This window comes from Rhinolophus sinicus, chromosome 17 (assembly GCF_057876585.1).
Source record: "Rhinolophus sinicus isolate RSI-liver-muscle chromosome 17, RSI-T2T, whole genome shotgun sequence".
In the NCBI taxonomy this organism is placed as follows: domain Eukaryota; kingdom Metazoa; phylum Chordata; class Mammalia; order Chiroptera; family Rhinolophidae; genus Rhinolophus; species Rhinolophus sinicus.
The window spans coordinates 107,696,982-107,714,027 of record NC_142517.1 but is presented as its reverse complement, the minus strand read 5'-3'; the positions used below and the strand labels follow the sequence as shown (position 1 = coordinate 107,714,027).

At 38.3% G+C, this 17,046-nt stretch overlaps 1 protein-coding gene and 1 pseudogene across 5 annotated transcripts in view; both read left to right on the top strand.

The window, feature by feature from the left end:
- U2SURP (U2 snRNP associated SURP domain containing) overlaps positions 1-2,763 on the top strand; it is a 44,118-nt gene extending 41,355 nt beyond the window's left edge. For all 5 annotated transcript variants that reach the window (XM_019753582.3, XM_019753585.3, XM_019753583.3 and 2 more), the window contains 2 exons: positions 896-1,072; positions 2,215-2,763. In XM_019753582.3, the coding sequence (XP_019609141.1) occupies positions 896-1,072; positions 2,215-2,353 (316 nt within the window). In that variant the 3' untranslated portion in view covers positions 2,354-2,763. The remainder of the gene's footprint in view (positions 1-895; positions 1,073-2,214) is intronic.
- Positions 2,764-15,226: 12,463 nt separating this feature from the next.
- On the top strand, positions 15,227-16,046 carry LOC109459250 (UPF0690 protein C1orf52 pseudogene; annotated as a pseudogene).
- The last annotated feature ends 1,000 nt before the right edge of the window (positions 16,047-17,046 follow it).

Here is a 17,046-nt window from a genome sequence, read left to right as displayed (position 1 = left end):
TGAAGACTTAAATAACTCAGCAGCTGGCTAGGCCTTTCTTGTTGACTCCAGTGTAAGCATTTTTTTCTGTGGCGGAGCCTGCTGCCTGTAAACTTGAGTCTCCCAGCCCTTTCCCGAAGGGAGATTGTGTACATAGACTGTAAGGACTTGCTCCTCACTTTGTCTTCTCTCTAATAAACATCATTTTTCTCTTAGCTTTTATTTCCTACTTTCATAGTCCCCACATCTCTGATTTAGTAGACACAATTGCTTCAGTTAACAGAACTGAGGTTTTCCTAAGAAAAACCAAGTGACTGCAAATAAAATTCTGGCTTAGTCACTTTACAGACAAATAACATAGTTATACTAAATGGTTAAATAACAAATCTATCACTGTTTTTGCTTTTATATTATTTGGCTATAATTTCAGATTTACAGAATTTACAAGAATAGTGTAAAGAATTTCCAGATATCCTTCACCCATGTTCCCTAAATGTTAAAATATTTTTACGTTTGCCTTATTTTCTTCTTCTCTCCCCAACCATTTTAAGAGTAACTTGTTAACTCAATGCCCCATTTTCTTATATAACGACAATAAAAGTTTCAAGACTGGGAAACTAACATTAAAAAAGCTTGTCAGAGAGCTTAATGAAATTTTGTTCATTGTCCCAGTAATCTCATAGCAAAAGAAAATCCAGTTTAGTTGAATTCAGTTTTTGTCTTGATCAACCTGTCTTTGAGACTTAATCGGTCTTGGTATAAAGGGCATTGAATGTTGTTGGAAAATAACATCAATAAGATTAGTGAAAATAAAGTTTGTTTAAACTGATAGGAATTAATAGCTAATTTAGTAGAAGGAAAATGAATACCTGATCCTTTGCTCACTTATGGCATGTTTTGGCGCTTTGTTCCGTAGGAAAAGGCGACACAGTACATCCCCTAGCCCATCTCGCAGTAGCAGTGGTAGACGAGTGAAATCCCCATCACCAAAATCGGAGCGGTCAGAGCGTTCAGAAAGATCTCATAAAGAGAGCTCACGGTCCAGGTCATCTCACAAAGACTCTCCTAGAGATGTTAGCAAAAAGGCCAAAAGGTAAATGCAAGTCATGTTTCGCAATATTTCAAACACCAATTTCCCTGTCATTCCACGAGTTTTTGAAAATAATTTGGTTGGTAGCCATTTTTTTAAAGGGTTTTTGAAAACCAAAGAGACATATTGTCATCTTAGATTATGCCTTCGCACCTCCCCTTTACCAGTCGCCTCGTGACTAAAGCCCAAGAAGGCTTCCAACAGTAAGACCAGCCAAGAATTAGAAACCTCAGACCCAGTGTTTCCTCTGGAGTAGCTGCTTTACTTTTCATTCTGTTCTTCTTTAGTTTCTGTAGAATATTTGATTTTTGTCAAGGCTGAAAGAAAAATCCATCTCCCTACCCTCCGGCAATCTTGGGTAGAAACTTGTGGAAATAAATACCATTTCTTCAGTGTATAATTTAGTGTGCTACATACTTTTTTTCCTTGGAGTTCCAGAAAAGTGGTTCAGAAATATTTTACTTTTATAGAGGAATTTTCTTGAGAGCTAACATTGCTTTATGTCTAAAACTTTATAGTTGTATCCATTTTTAGTAAAATCTTACAAAATCGATACCTTTCTCCTTTTCTAAATGGTACTTACATGTACATATAAATGTGTTTATTTGTTTTGGTAGCCTTCATGAATAGCACTTACCCAAATTATACTGTCTTAACCTGTTCCCTTGGATGATATTGCTGTAGTTGGTGCTTTTTCTGTCAAGAATATAGGCTGGAAAAGCTGCCATGGTTTTTAAATTTTGTGAATGATATTAGATGCCGTTTTGAACTTTCTATTGCAGATTTAGAGGTTCGGACTATGGGGGGTTATCAGTAACTTGAGGAACTTGTTAAAAATACAAATTCCCAGTCCCTACCTCTTGAGATTTTGATTCAGTAGAGCAGTGTGAATAAGGCTTAGGAAACTGTCTTTCTAAGCAAGTGCACCACCAGTGCACCACTAACGCATAGGAAATACAGACTGAGTGTGTGTGTGTGTGTGTGTGTGTGTGTGTGTGTGTGTGTGTGCGCGCGCGTGCATAAATTTGGGAAGTTTACCTTTTTTCATTTCAGTGACTTTTGTTTTGTTCCCTTAAAGCTCATTTTAGATAACTAGTTTTAGTCACATGAGTACTTTGATAAATTGTTTTTGTTTGTTTCCTCAGGTCACCATCTGGTTCAAGGACACCTAAACGGTCTAGGCGCTCACGGTCTAGATCTCCTAAGAAATCAGGGAAGAAATCCAGATCCCAGTCCCGGTCTCCACACAGGTCTCATAAAAAGTCAAAGAAAAACAAACACTGACATAAGTTTTTAAGATGCTGTCACTTATTGGAAATGCGATTTTGTTTTGTGCCTGAACGGTCTGTTTTTTTAAAAAACAAAAAAAAACAAAAAATCAAATGAAAGAGCATTCCTGGGGTTTTTGTTTATTTGTTTGTGAATGCATGTGTAAACTCATGAGTAACTGCATCTGTAGACCCGTCATTGTTTTTTATTGTATAAATTACTTTCATTGTGGCTGTTTCTCAAGATGAAGTTTTTATTGTGCTAATGAATTTCATTGGAAATGTGTATAATGGATCTGCTGGCAGTAGTAGTATTTTGTTTTAGGATGTTGTGACTTAGCAAAAATGATACAGATGTCTTCCTCCCTTTTGTAGCTTTGACAATTTGAATTAGATTTCAAATAAAATCTGAACAGAAAACTGTAATGTTGTTTTTTTGCCATATTGGTGACATCAAGTCTCTTAAAATCCTACTGAGTTGAGCACTTCTGTTGTGTTTCTATATCTAATGCGTTTACAAGCTCCGTTTTTCAAGTCGCTGCAGTTTTATATTGACTGAGATGACTGTCAAATTAAGGGACCCAAGACTCGCGTTTGGTATGTTTGCCAACCGATTTCCTGGAGAAGGTTCTCATGGGTCCTACTGGTAACCCAGAGATCAAAAGACTAGGTGGGTGTGGTCTTTTGTTAATGGAATGCCTGGCTAAAATGGTGTTTCTTTTTTCAAAGTAACAATGTGATTTTGATACACTCAACCTGTGTTCTGATCAACTACTTATTATTAGGGAAAACTTAAATATCCATCTTTGATTTCATCTTGTATCATGAAAAGTTTATTTATAAAAGTTTTCTAACAATTTTTTGTTTGATACTTGTCCTTTTATAGCCCTCTGGGCTTTTAAACACTGGTATTAGTGTATTTCTACAAGGTTCTGTTTAAAGCACCTTAGTTTTTTTTTTTTTTTTTTCAATTTAGTATAGTTTTAGCTTTAAGTTTAAAATTTAAAAATAAAATAGTTTTCAGGAAACTTAACATCCAGTGGATTATAAATTCAAGGTGGAAAAAGTTGATGTAAACCGTTAGAGTTGAAATCACTTATGCAGTGGGAATAAAAATTGCTGCAGTATAAGGAAGAAGTAAGAAGCCTTGTGTAACATTAATCAATATTGCTATAAACGTGGTGTAATACAGGTTATGGAGACTTGAACTGACACTGCTATTCGTGAATCTGCTCTCAGGGTTTCATTTAGGCACTGTACTCTGCTTTGATGGAGTTTAGCCCCCTCAATAGGGAGAGTGGAAGAGTGTTCTAATAAGAGGTTGTTTTCAGTTAGCTTGCTTTTCAAGTTTTACTTAATTTTGCCTAGTCAGATATTAAATAAGCTGTGCCCATGATATGGGGAGTTAGATATATTAGCTGAGCAGTGAGGCCTCCTATTTCCAAACTGGGCAAACCTACAGTAGCTTTAGAAATGAGCCAATCAGATTCTTTTACTTCATGGTTCTTACCAATATGCAGTATTGCTTGAAAGTTATTATTTTATTGTTCACTCTAGTTTGTCCATATTAGGAAATGTTAATTTCTAAATGTTGCTCAGAATAAACATGAACATTTGGTGCTGGTTTTCTAAAACTTACAAATATAGCCATTTGTAAAGTTACATGGTTTTCTCCCCTAGTCATTGCCTGGGAGAATGGAATTTTATATAATTACCTTTCTTTGCAAAAATAATATTGAGCTCCTGGTGATTTGGGCATTCCATCATTCATTTGGTATCTAGTCTAGACTTAGAAATAATTAGTCAGCTAATGATTTTGCCAGTAAAGTTGCAAGGAATATTTATTTCTCTCTCTTTTAAAAAAATATCCCGGAGAAGAAATTAATGTCAGTTTTCGGTGCTTGTTTGTAGTATTTTTTCTACTGCAGTGAAATTTAACAGTTCTTTTAATCTAGAACCAGTAAGAGCGAGCTTCACTTATCTTACGGTGGGTAAGACTGGCTTCCTTTTGGGTGGATGGCTGAGGATTGCTTAGGCTGGACAGAATGTCAGGGAGGAATATGTTCTGGGAAGTTAATGTGTGTATTAGATTGTACTGGATTTTTTTCCCCGGAATTGCAAATGATAGTGTTTGATAAGTTATTTCAAATTTTACTTAATGAGAAAACATCTAGAGTAAGCCTGTTTAATTCTCCATGGATTCTATGCAAGTTTAATGAGATCAGAAATTGGTGAATAGTAAGGGGGTAGATATTCTACCACATTTTTATAAATAGCACATTATTCATCTGTTTCCTATCCTAAAGGACACTTTTAATTGTATAGCAAAATTTCTGCAGGTTAACTAAAATGTTCACAGACAGAGCATTCTAGTTACAGGAACTGTCCTGTTCCAGCTCTGATAGACAGCTAACTGTCCTCTGCCATAGCTGTGTGTAAGAGGACGTCCTGTTGTCTGCTTTTCTTACAGCAGACAGCGTAAACTCTAAACAGGATTCCTTACCAGGTTCATACCATTTAATCTTCCTCTCTTCTGTAGGTGGGAGAAAGTAAGTAAATAAATTGGTGGTCTGTTTCTTACCAAAGAGAGAGAGAGACCTGTGATTGAAAGAATCATGCTTGTGATCTTTTTTTTTTGATGATTAATAAGCATATGGGCCATTCTGAATTATAATGTGTGGAGAAGTTAGAGATGAAAGAATTAAACGAAAAGCCCTGAGCAAAAGAATGCTCATATTTGGCTCAGAATGTTCTTGGCTTTTCTCCTAAAATTGCAGAAATTATTATACACTGACCTAATTTTTCTTTATTGCAGACAATTCCTGTGGGTTTACCCTGAGACTTATCCTAAGTAATCTTAAATGGAGGACATACTTGCTTATGACTTCTGTATTTTTCTCCTGAATTTTAATATTCTTAAGCACTTAAAAATATTTGTAAAAAATTCCAATCATGATCTAATTTAGGTTTATTAGAAATATTGTGTACTACATGGTGGTGTAAGTTCTGAAAAATCATATGGCCATGATAATATTTTGATTATTATAAACGAGAGCAAATTAATCTGTGTTGCCAAAGTGACTGTTTAACCTATTCAGGTGACCACAATGTGATTTCTTTAGCAGAGAAAGTTGTTTAAAAAAAAATACTACAACTTTTCTAAGACTGCACATTGAAGAAATAAGAGCTTTTTTCCTTTGTTGTTTTCTATTATATTTTAATGGAAAAGCTAATTACAGAAAATTTAATGCGGATACTAAGGAAAGCACTAGTGACTAAAAACTCAGAGAGCTTGGTTTCTTCATATTTCACATGCATGTTTCAGAATAGTGTTTAGGGGTGTTTAATTCATTATTCTTTTGGCTTTTTTCTTTGTTGTTGTTAATCAATTTCCCAGGACTTAGATAACGCACAAATACAAATCTGAGGGGAAGTGCTGTGTCATAGGAGAGCTGAGGAGGTGGGGATATGCTGCTGTGCAGAGTGAACCGCGTTCCGTTGTTGACAATTCAGTGCCTCATGTTTACTCAGTACCACCTTGTGGAGCTTCGGTGTAAATGGACTGTGTGTATAACGGTTATTTATACAGTTTTGTAGACCTATAGATAAAATGTCCTCACTCTCACATGGAATTGTGCTTGCAGTATTTGTGATTTATCTTTTTACTTCAACAGGCTCTTGTACGTTTTATCTCTGGTGATTTGAAATATTAGGAAAGACAATTTTTCAGAAATGAGAATATATAGTTGAAATCAGCTCAGCTGAAATATTCTACAGCAAGACAATTTCCTTTGGGTGAACTGATTCCATAATTTAGTTAACTCTTTGTGTAAGGATCAAATTTATTGTGGAGCTGCTTTCCAGACTGTCACTTTATAGTTTTTCTACATAAAGATGATATAGTTACAAACAAAGGTTGTGGAATTTCCCTTTTGTTGTTGTTTTTTTGACTTTTAATTTCTTTAATAAAATACGTTGTTTTCATAGCAAACTTTAGACTGTTCATGTAATTTCTCCATATAGTTTTTCTAATGCAAGCCCAGTAAACTGTATCTAGTTTTGGGCCGCTTTCTCCCAAGTGAAATAAGTGATGTCACATTTCTCTGTTGTAGCTAAAATGTTACTACATTTTACATGTTTAAACTACAATAAAATGTTTTCATGATAGATTAATCTCTTGATTAGGAAATTTTGTTTCCTTATTGGTTCTCCCCTTTTTTGAAATTATTCTGTTCTGTTTTATTTTGTTGAGGAAAATTTCAAACATATACAATAGTAGAATGAACATTTGTCGTTAATACCCATCAAACTGCAAATATCAACCTAGTAGTATGTGTCTGTTGTTTCTAAAGCGTAATAACCACAGTATCATTATCATATTAAAAAAAATTATACATTGGTTCCTTTTTAAAGTGTTGTTAATTGTGGTAGAAGACTCACAACAAAATGTACGATCTTAACCATTTTTAGGTGTACAGTTCATTAGTGTTAAGTGTGTTCACGTTGTTGTGCAGCCAGTCTCCACAACTTTTCATCTAAGAAAATTGAAACTTTATTAAACAACTCCCTTTTTCTCCCACCCCCAATAACTGCCATTTTATTTTCTGTGAGTTTGACTACTTCAGATACCTCAAATAAGTACTTATCTTTTTGTGACTGGCTTATTTCACTTAACATAAAGTCTTCAAGGTTCATCCATGTGGTGGCATGTGCATTGGTTCTTTAAAGCCTCCTTTTTCTTTAAAGTTTCTGTATTTCCTTATAGAATTTGAAAAGGATTTTCCCCAAATGGCACAGTGGTATTTACTATTTTGAGTAAAAACTTCAAAAGAAATCACAGTAATAACCAAGTGTGTATGCCAACTACCCCACACCACTTTCTTTACCATTTTTTATCACTTTTTATGCTGTATTCTCTTTAATGGGTATGTGGTATAATTTAATCTCAACACTTCATAGCATGGGGTACAAAATATACTTTCAAATCAAGCTATGTGATTTTGAAAATTGTAGTGAATTACTATTAATGACCATACACAGATGCTGGCTTAGTTTTATTTATTGCCTCATGAAAAGGAAACTCAAATTTTGGCATTTAGTAAGCTCTGTGTTTGGATTAGATACTCATTTTGCTGTGGAGTCATATTTGGACTCGAATACCCCACTTTGATCTTTCAGAATTTTCTTTTGCCTATAAAATGGGGTGTTGAGCTTGTGTATTTATTGTAAGGATGAAATCACATGTAAGTCACTGGCACGTATTAATAGTTGTCATACAGAGATATTGGAAATCAGTAAACATCCAGTATTCCTGAAAACCAGAGAGGTGAACATCTTTTAACTAAAGGAGTGACACTACAATTCCATAGCACTTTAAAAGATACTTTCTTTGCTCGATTTGTATTTAACAGAGTTTACAGACTTACACTTAGAGATATGTTGGTTTATTGCACACTGAATATCACTTCATAATCTGCTGTCCCAGTCTTCTAGATGACATTAAATTCATTTTAGAAAAAAACATTTTTATTAAGTGGATTTAAAAACATTCTATTACTTGTCATTATAGGATTCCATTAACCAAAGTTGCTAAAGTAAAATTGAAATGTGAACAGCTTCAATAGGATATATGTGAAAGCCTAGAGAACAGTATGAAATACAATGAAGCACTGGAGTTCTTGTCCAAGTTCAAAGTAAAAAAAAGAAATCTATACAAATTACCAGAGCTGAGCAGCAATGTGTAGTTTCCACAAAATGGACACAGAACGGTATCCTTAGAGCAGATAAAAAGAGGGGCAATTAGAGTGTCACTGAACTCGTGTGTATTTGCAAATTATAGTTTGTATTTTCAGATTATGCAGAAATGAGAACTGTATCCTAAAATTACTGTAAGGACGGAGAGCTGAAACCATACAGAATTTGGAAAGGAAATTACACTTTAAATTCTACTAAGAAATATGGCTTTGTAGCAGTGTCTTCAGGACATTTGTAAAGCTCTTTGGCATTATAGAAACTGCACAATGTAAATTGGGAAGAACAAAACTGATTGAAAACATTATTGGTCCTCCATATAGCTAAAACATTGAAATTGAATAAGCACCTCGCTATACATTGACACTAGCTAAGCAGCCAATGGTTCTATTTATGTGAAGTGCTATTAGATGATTTTTCTTAGCATATTTTGTTTTATTGCACTGTAATGGCTGTTGGGTGTGTGCAGTTTGTTAAGAACATTTAGGAAAATGCTTTTCAGTTGGTTTTTGGCCATGCTACCATTTTAATAAAGGATTTGCCAAACCCTTTCTTTCTGGGAAAATACCTGGGCCTAATATTGGCCTCCCGCTGGGGTGTCGTGGCAGCAAAACCAACAGGTGTTCTAAGGAGATTTTTTTATCTTCCAGTCACAGTAACATTTAGCTAACGTGAATTTCAACTCTAAATTTCAAGATCACATGTTTATTTCCTAGGGTTCTTATCCTCAACTTCTGATACATCCTCTGTTATTTTAAGAATGTTTCCTCACTAGAAACGTGCACCTCCAGCTCTGTGCCAAATACTATCTGTGAGTGCGGGAAGGCAGAGGACACTCACCAAGGACTCCCCAGGGCATCACGTCTACAAATGCTGGTTTCATTCTGGACTGATTGCCCTAAAAACATGCTGAATCTCAGTCAGCAGGCATATGTTAGAGACAGTCTGAGTGGAGAATGATTTTTTACTTGTTTATTCTCCTGACTGACATGGAACTCATCAGTGCCTCTCAGAATATGTTTTGTTTGCGTGTATTTTGTAATGAAACTAGTCTTTATTTTGACAATTATAAAATAAAACCACAACAGTGTATGAAGAATGAGAGAAAGGTTTGGTGCAAAGATAAAGAAGTACTCTACCTATTGTGTATTTCAGAGTTTATAATACCATTCATGATAAGTTGGAGAATTCATCTCGATCTGTTGAGTGTTCCTGGAACAGCTTATTTGATAATATTCTTCATGATTACGATCTTGGCACGCACTGGTGCTGTTCTCTCCGGTGAAAGGTCTGATGATTGTCTTCAGGTGCCACAGCCTATCATGGTGGGACTAAAAGTACTTGGCTACACAGATGGCCTCCTCAGTGTCCCTTGTGCCTCAGGTGTCCTTATGTAATTCAGATGAGAGGCCAACAGCCTGCAGCCTAGTTTTAGTGCGAGTGTACTAAATACCCGCCCCCCTGTAACCTAAACACTGGCCTTTTGTCAGTGTACCTTGATGTGTCCTTCCGTGCCCTCCCTGGGGACCCAGTGGCCCATGAGGACCTGCAGAGCAAGCACCTTCCGCCTGTGTGGAAGATGGCTTAGTTCTGGAAACAGACCTTTTCGATAAAGATGGAGGAGGAGATGATATACTTTAGGAGAAAATAGAGGACTTGCCTTGCCCACTTACCCCTTCTGATTGCATGGCAGTACTTCTTTCCTCCGCACTTTCTCTTAAGCTTCTCTTTCCTTGTAGAATGTGTTGCAGACGAGGTAAATATGATGACCTGTCTGATCTTGGCTGAAATGACATTTCTCTAACCGATTACTTTGGCCAAGACACAACCCAGTGCAATAAGACAGATGGGCAGGGGCATGAAGTATCAGGTGTCATCACTTCCACAGTCTCCTGCATGAGTGAGTCCAGTCGAACCTCAATGCCTTAGAGCTTGGGATATTTTGGGTGGGATGTGAGTTTTAAAGATGAACTGACCGTGATCGTCTTGAATAAACCTGGATTGGCTCCTACATGGCTTGATAGGCAGAAAGCTCACAAGCTGAGCGGCCCTCTGAAGACCCAATTCTTGTATTTTGTGGCCCCACAGACCTGGCCATCCATCCAACGTGACACCTGGACCCCAACGGCCCAGAGACCCCCTTCAGCCTTCCTCTGCTGCAAAGCATAGTCCAGTCACTTCCCAGCTGGGTGGCTTGGGTCAGGTTGCCTCAAAGGAGGCATTGCTGAGCCCATTTCTTGGTGTGCAGCCTGCGGGCACTGCCCGCTTTACATGGTTCAAATCTGCGCGGGGCACTGTTCTAGCAGCTGAGGACCAGGATGATGACTAGGACAGCTGGTGATCCTCTGTCGTGGAATTAACATACTAACTGAGGAGCCAGACAAGACTGTTTTAGAGGATAAAATGACAAAAACACCCAACGGTGGTGAGACAGAAAGTGGGTGAGGTTCCCTCTGTAGAGAGGATAGTCAAGGCCTCCCGACACTGGTCTTGTTTAAACAGAGACCCGAGCAATGAGGGGGAGCAGTCTAGGGACTTGTGTGCTCCACGAGAGAGCTGACAGGAGGGGTGTTTTAGGGGACAGTTGGTGTGCTGAGGAGTGGGAAGCAGCGTGGGGAGGAAGGTGTAGCATGGCATGCGCTCAGCTAGGACTGGGCTGTTGCAAGCAAGGAAGTGGAGTCGTTTCCCAGATCATCGGCCACTGTGCATAGAGAATGGGACGGGCAAGGAGGGAGAAGCAGGAAACCAGTTAGGAAGCTCTCGGTTGTGAAGATTACACGTGATCCTGTAAGGAAAGTATCTTGCATTTCCCCAAGCACATAGCAGCTCCCTAAATAATTCAACTTCTCCTCTCCTGGTCTTGGATCTTTGGATTCCCTTCCCCCTGAGAAGCTAAGTATTTACCCTGAGATTCACCTCACTTGGTGCTTAAACAAATGTACCCAGATTGGGTCATACCGTGTTTCCCCGAAAATAAGACCGAGTCTTATATTAATTTTTGCTCCGTTAGGGCTTATTTTCAGGGGATGTCTTATTTTTTCATGTACAACAATCTACATTTATTCAAATACAGTCATGTCATCTTCTGGAACATTGTCATAATGTACTAAATGCGTCCGTCTGGCTAAGATCTTAACTGGGGTTTATTTTCGGAGTAGGTCTTATTTTGGGGGAAACACGGTAACACTGTTATGGCTCTTGGGCTGGTATCTGAGGAAATGATAAACTGTAAACTACATAAGCATTCTTTCGTATCTTCAGTTCGCTTCTACCCATGGTTCTCCTACCTACTGCACTGTTAATAGGTGTTGCTTGGAAAAAGGAGTTGTGTGGTCAAGTAACTTGGGAAACACTGGTCTAAACAGGCAGGCTTCTTCACACCAATACTTCTCAGAACCCTGAATATATACTATGTATCCCCAGGCAGGAGTCATGACGTCGTAGTTCCCAAACTCACGTGATCCAGGGCTAATGTTCACTGACCGTACTTTGGAAACCTCTTTCAAATTGTGATTGGACAACTTTCTTTTCAGTCTGGCCGTCTGATTAATGGGTTGTGTAGGTGTGTCAGGGTTCTGTGGCACAAACAGACACCATGTATAGCTGAATGAAGCAAAAAGGAATTGAGTGGAAGCCTATGGAGACGCAGGGAGCTGACAGTGCACCTGGGAAGCAAGATGTGGGAATCAGCAGGACGCGAGAGGACGTGAGACAGTAGGCGTTGGGAGCCAGACTCGGCCAGCACTGGGCAATCTGACCAGGATCCCAGGAAGGACCACAGCTTTAGCTTTCTTCAGCCTTTGGCCTTCTGCTGGACTTTTGGGTTCCAGGACAAGGGCACCTGATGGACCTAGCTTTGCAGGTTACAAACTTTTAGAAAATATAACTTCAATGGCTACAAACAATCATTTACATAGTTTGCCAAGACCCTGTTAGAAACGGGTTGTTTCCACTTTATTCTAAATAATGCTGTTACGAACATCACTATGCATAACATTTTTTGCTTTAATTCTCTTAAAAAGTTTTGGATTATTCCTAGATACGGAATTATTGGGTCAAAGAATACAAATATTTTAAAGCACATGTGGTGCGTGTTGCCAACTTTCTTTCCAAAAATGTACTGTTTTAGACTGTGATCTTGGGGAATGAGTACTTCACCACACTTTTGCCAGCACTGGGAATCTGTGACAGTCTCTTTTAAAAAGTAATTCAAAGTGGATGAAACCATTGGCTCCCAGCTGGGAAGGTTCTGGAATCTATAAGCAGAGGTGATTCTGGCAGGCAACATAGGTGGGTGAGGTAACTGGTCTAGTCATCTGAAGAAATGTGTGGTTCTAAGATGGCCCCACTCCAGAAACCACGGTGAGTGGCAGCTGTGTCCCTGGATCCAACATGGATTTCCTCTGACAGCTAAGGCAAAAGGCCAAAGACTCCCAATGTAAATCTGTTGTAACTCAGTTTTTTTTTTAAAAATCACTTTATAGTATTTTTAGAAGAAAGAAATTATATAATAAATGTAAGTCTTTGGGTGACTTGCTGTTTTCAGTTTTTAATGTGTTAATTTTGTCAGGTTAGGTTTTCATGTGTGTAAGTGTACAAGTATGGTTGTGTGTTGCAGGATGAGGATTAAGAGAGATAGAAAGGAAAACATTTCAGGGACATTAAAAAATCAGTTTAAGCAATGCTGTGTCTTCTTTCCCAGACAAGGGACCAGCTAGACAGATTTCCATTTTTCTACTCTATCCTGGTATAGGCTGGGGGAACCTTCTTTTCCCCCACAGATGACTCTTGAGATGGAATACTGTGAGTTCCTCCTCTACTAAGAGTTAATAAAAAATGGACCTGATTATGCTAAGTGAAATGTCAGAAGGAGAAAGACAAATACCGTATGATTTCATTTACATGTGGAATCTAAAACAAATGAACAAACCAAACAAAAACAAACTCACAGATACAGAGAACAGATCGGTGGTTTCTGGAGGGGGAGAGGGTTGGGCATCGGTGAAAGGGGTGTCTGGTGATGGACAATGATAGACTTTTGGGGGTGTTCATTTTGTAGGGTATACTGATGTCAAATTATAATGTACACCTGAAACATAATTTTTAAAAATATTAAAGAACCAAATAATGAATTAACAAATTTTTAAAAAATTGGGCCTTAAGATTCTTATTCTCCAAATCTTATCTTGTGTTTGATTAATCTACAGAACAGCAGTACTGTACATCAAATGTGGTAGCACAGTCGGAGAGTGGACCATACCTGCCCTAAGCTTCCTACCCTCCTCACATATAATCTCATTTGGAAATAATATCCGAGGTCTTAAGTTTGAGTTCTTGTGTGCAGGTATGGCTCAGAAGTCCTCTCCTTTACCATATTACAGAAGGTGCCAAAAAAATTTATACACATTTGTATACTCAATATTTACCGATAACAAAAGATGAATACAAGTCACATTTGACTTCTGCAATTACAAGCGGTGTTCAAAGTGGTTACCATCAGAGTCCAGACACTTCTGATTAAGGCGAACTACTGCTTGAGCAACATTGACCAAAGTATCCACCACTTGTATCCCTGCGCATGCCGTTTCAATTTCTTTCCGCAGTACCGCCAGAAGCACGAATGCATGCAATTGTCAGGCGTGTTGGAGGTTCTGTTGCAGACTCACGCCTCCATTGTCATTGTACTTCCACAACGGTCTCGAATTTCAAATACCACTTCAAAATGGTCTTGCGCTCCTTGAACAACAACTGTGCTTTTGCCATTTTCCTTCACTGTCCTGCCTGTCTCATGGTGATGCTAGCATTCATTTGATTAACACCATCTTATGAGCAAATGCCATACTACACATTGCTACCATAATTCAATTCAACTTCAAAAAGTTATCTATAGATGTTATCTATGTATCCAGATCAGGAAGCCCCTTGGGGCTGTGATTTCAGAGACATGGAAGATCCTGGACAACTTCCAGGGTGCCTTCTGGTCGCATGCGTATAAATGGGTTAACCCATCACACTGCCTAAGAGGGGAATTGCATTCAGGATCCAGGACGTTGGCATTCAAGAGCTGCCTATTATCTTGAAAAGAACCCAGGCCAGACTCAGGTTCTTTCATGAAATAGCTCTGTGAGTTTGGGCAAGAAATGGACTGTTCTTGTGACTCAGTTTCCTTGTAAGTCAGATCACTGTTTCCCAGACCCCAGTACACAGACCGGCTACATCACATGGGAGCTCTTGGAACTCAGATTTCAGGTCCCCGTCTTTGAGATCTTAATTCAGCAGGTCTGGGGTGGGGCCTCGGACACGAAATATATGAATTTAGTTTTAATCATGGAAAATTCAAACATACAAAAGTTCATACAATGAACTCTGTTAAATATGTCACCCAGCTTCAACAAGTACCCCTTCATGGCCACTTTAATCTGCATAAGTCCGACATTATCAATTGTACATATTTTAGTATGTTTGTCTACTAGATACGGACTTTAAAGATATCCACAATACCATTATACACCAGAAAAAATGAACAGTAATCCCTTAATATCATAAAAAAATCCTGTCTGTGTTCACAAATCCACAATTATAAAAATGATTTTTTTACATTTAAATTGAAATCCAAGTAAAGATCATGCATTGTGATTGGTTAATAGAGCTCTTAAGTAACTTTTAATCCATTGCTACCCGTCAATTTAATTTTTTTCCTTTAAATCTTTTGTTGAAGAAATTGGATTGTTTGTCCTGGAGACTTTCCCATCGTCTGGGTTTTGCTGACTGCACCCCTGCCCCGCATCACGGTTATTTTCTGGGAAGCAGTAATCTGATCTAGAGGTTTGATCTGATTTAGGTTCAAAAATTTTGACAAGAATACTTCATAAGAGGTGGTGTGCTCTTCTATGAGGGGCACGTGACATGTGGCTGTGTCTCTGTGACCTCAGCAGCCACTGATGATCACTGCCTGTGTCCATTAATCCAGTACGGCCAGTGGGCTGTCCTAAATTATCATTCCTTTTCCACTTACTAGCTGGTGTAATACAGAGAAACCACCTTCACCTACTGTTTGCTTATTCCACGCTGCTCTTCAGGTAAGAAAGGTAGCCCAAATGCTACCTTTAGTTTCCAAACTCATTTTGAGGCTGGGATTACTACCATCCTCCAAAGTGACTACTGAAGTTTTATTATTATGTTTAGTATCCTTATGACCTCGTGGATTGTAGCATATTTGACGTGCTTTACTCCACTGCAGTTCTTCTCCTTAGCATTCTTCTCTTTGGGTAACCGTCATGGCCAGCCAGGAGAAGGACCCCCTGAGCTATTTCACAGCATATGGGAGCAGCGGCTCAGGGTCCTTGGAAGAGGAGGGTAACAGCGAGCTGGAGGACAGGAGTCGCAGGGCTCTGGATTCCGAGACATGGGGTAGCGGCTGTGGGAACAAGATGGAGAAATGGCTGCCGGGACACGCTGGGCTGTTTGGGAGCGTGACTCGTCCCGCCTTTCTGTACAATCCACTCAATGAACAGGGAGACTGGGAGAGGCATGTCATCAAGGCGCCCAAGGAGCCTCCAGAGGAATTCAAAATATGGAAGTCCAACTATGTCCCACCTCCGGAAACCTACACTACTGAGAAGAAACCTCCCCCTCCAGAACTGGATATGGCAATAAGATGGTCTAACATAGATGAGGACAATGGTGGTGATGCCCCACAGAACGTTAAGAAAGGAGGCTTCTCCCAGAAGGGGAGGAATCAGAGGATGAAAAAGATGAGCATCCTTCTAAAGGGCGCAAAGTAGAACCCGGAGAACCAACAAAGAAGAAAAAGTAGAAAACAACAAATAACAAGAATTTTTGGACTGCAAAACTTATTGAAATGGTTTTTTTTGGCAGATAAGTTGATAATTGTAAATTATTATGAAACAGCATCTCCATGAAAATACATGTTAATTAACTAATAAGTATTGCTGCAGGAACTTTCCACTGTAGACCTCACTTTTTATTTAAAACTTGTATGTATTTAAAACTCAAATGGTGACTTGTGATGGTGAAATTGATAACACTTTGGAAACATTCTTGCTATCACAGAATTCGTGGCATGCATTTTGTCACATGTTGACATGCCAATGTTCTATGAACCTTTTATAAAGGAATATACTTTAAAGTAAATATATGTTAACGTCCTATGAATTTGTAGCGTGCTTTTCAACAGTATTTGTACAGTGTAAATAGATCATGGAAATAAAATTCTGTACTCAATATTACTGTTACTGCATAACATTAACATTTGAATATTTGCCTGTGACAAATACCCTCTTTGCCGTGTGATGTTTTAATAGTAGGCATTGCCATGTAGGGAGTGCCTCCTGTTTCCCAGGTGCTTTGGGCATACATGATCTCTGATCCTTAGACGCCTAGTAAAGTAGATATTAGGAGCCTCATTTTATAATAAAGAGATTAATTTATCCAAGATTACATAGCTGGTGAGCAGTGAATCTGGGATTTAATTCATGACGCTTGAACTCTAAAATCATCACACTGAACCAGCTATCCACCAATCAAAATTTAGGCACTACAGTTGGCATCCCTTCCAGTCTTCTGTGGTAGTTAGAGGAGATCCTCTCTCACCTGATTATTTGTATTACTGCACTTATCATATAGGCCTTAAATGATGAAAATTCATTAATTTCTGTTAAATAGAAGTTTGCCTGAAGATAAGGATCTTCTACAAAGAGTTGCCAGATATCACAAATAAAAACACAGGACACACAGTTAACTTTGAATTTTAGATGACAAATAATGTTTGAGTATATGAAATATGTGGGATATACTTATATTAAAATTTTGTTTATCTGAAATTCAAATTTACCTGAGCATCTTGTATTTTATCTGACAACCCTACTTCTGTATGTTTTCTCTACCCAGCTCCTTTGCATATAATAAGAAAAATCAACAAGATTGTATTGTAGTCAG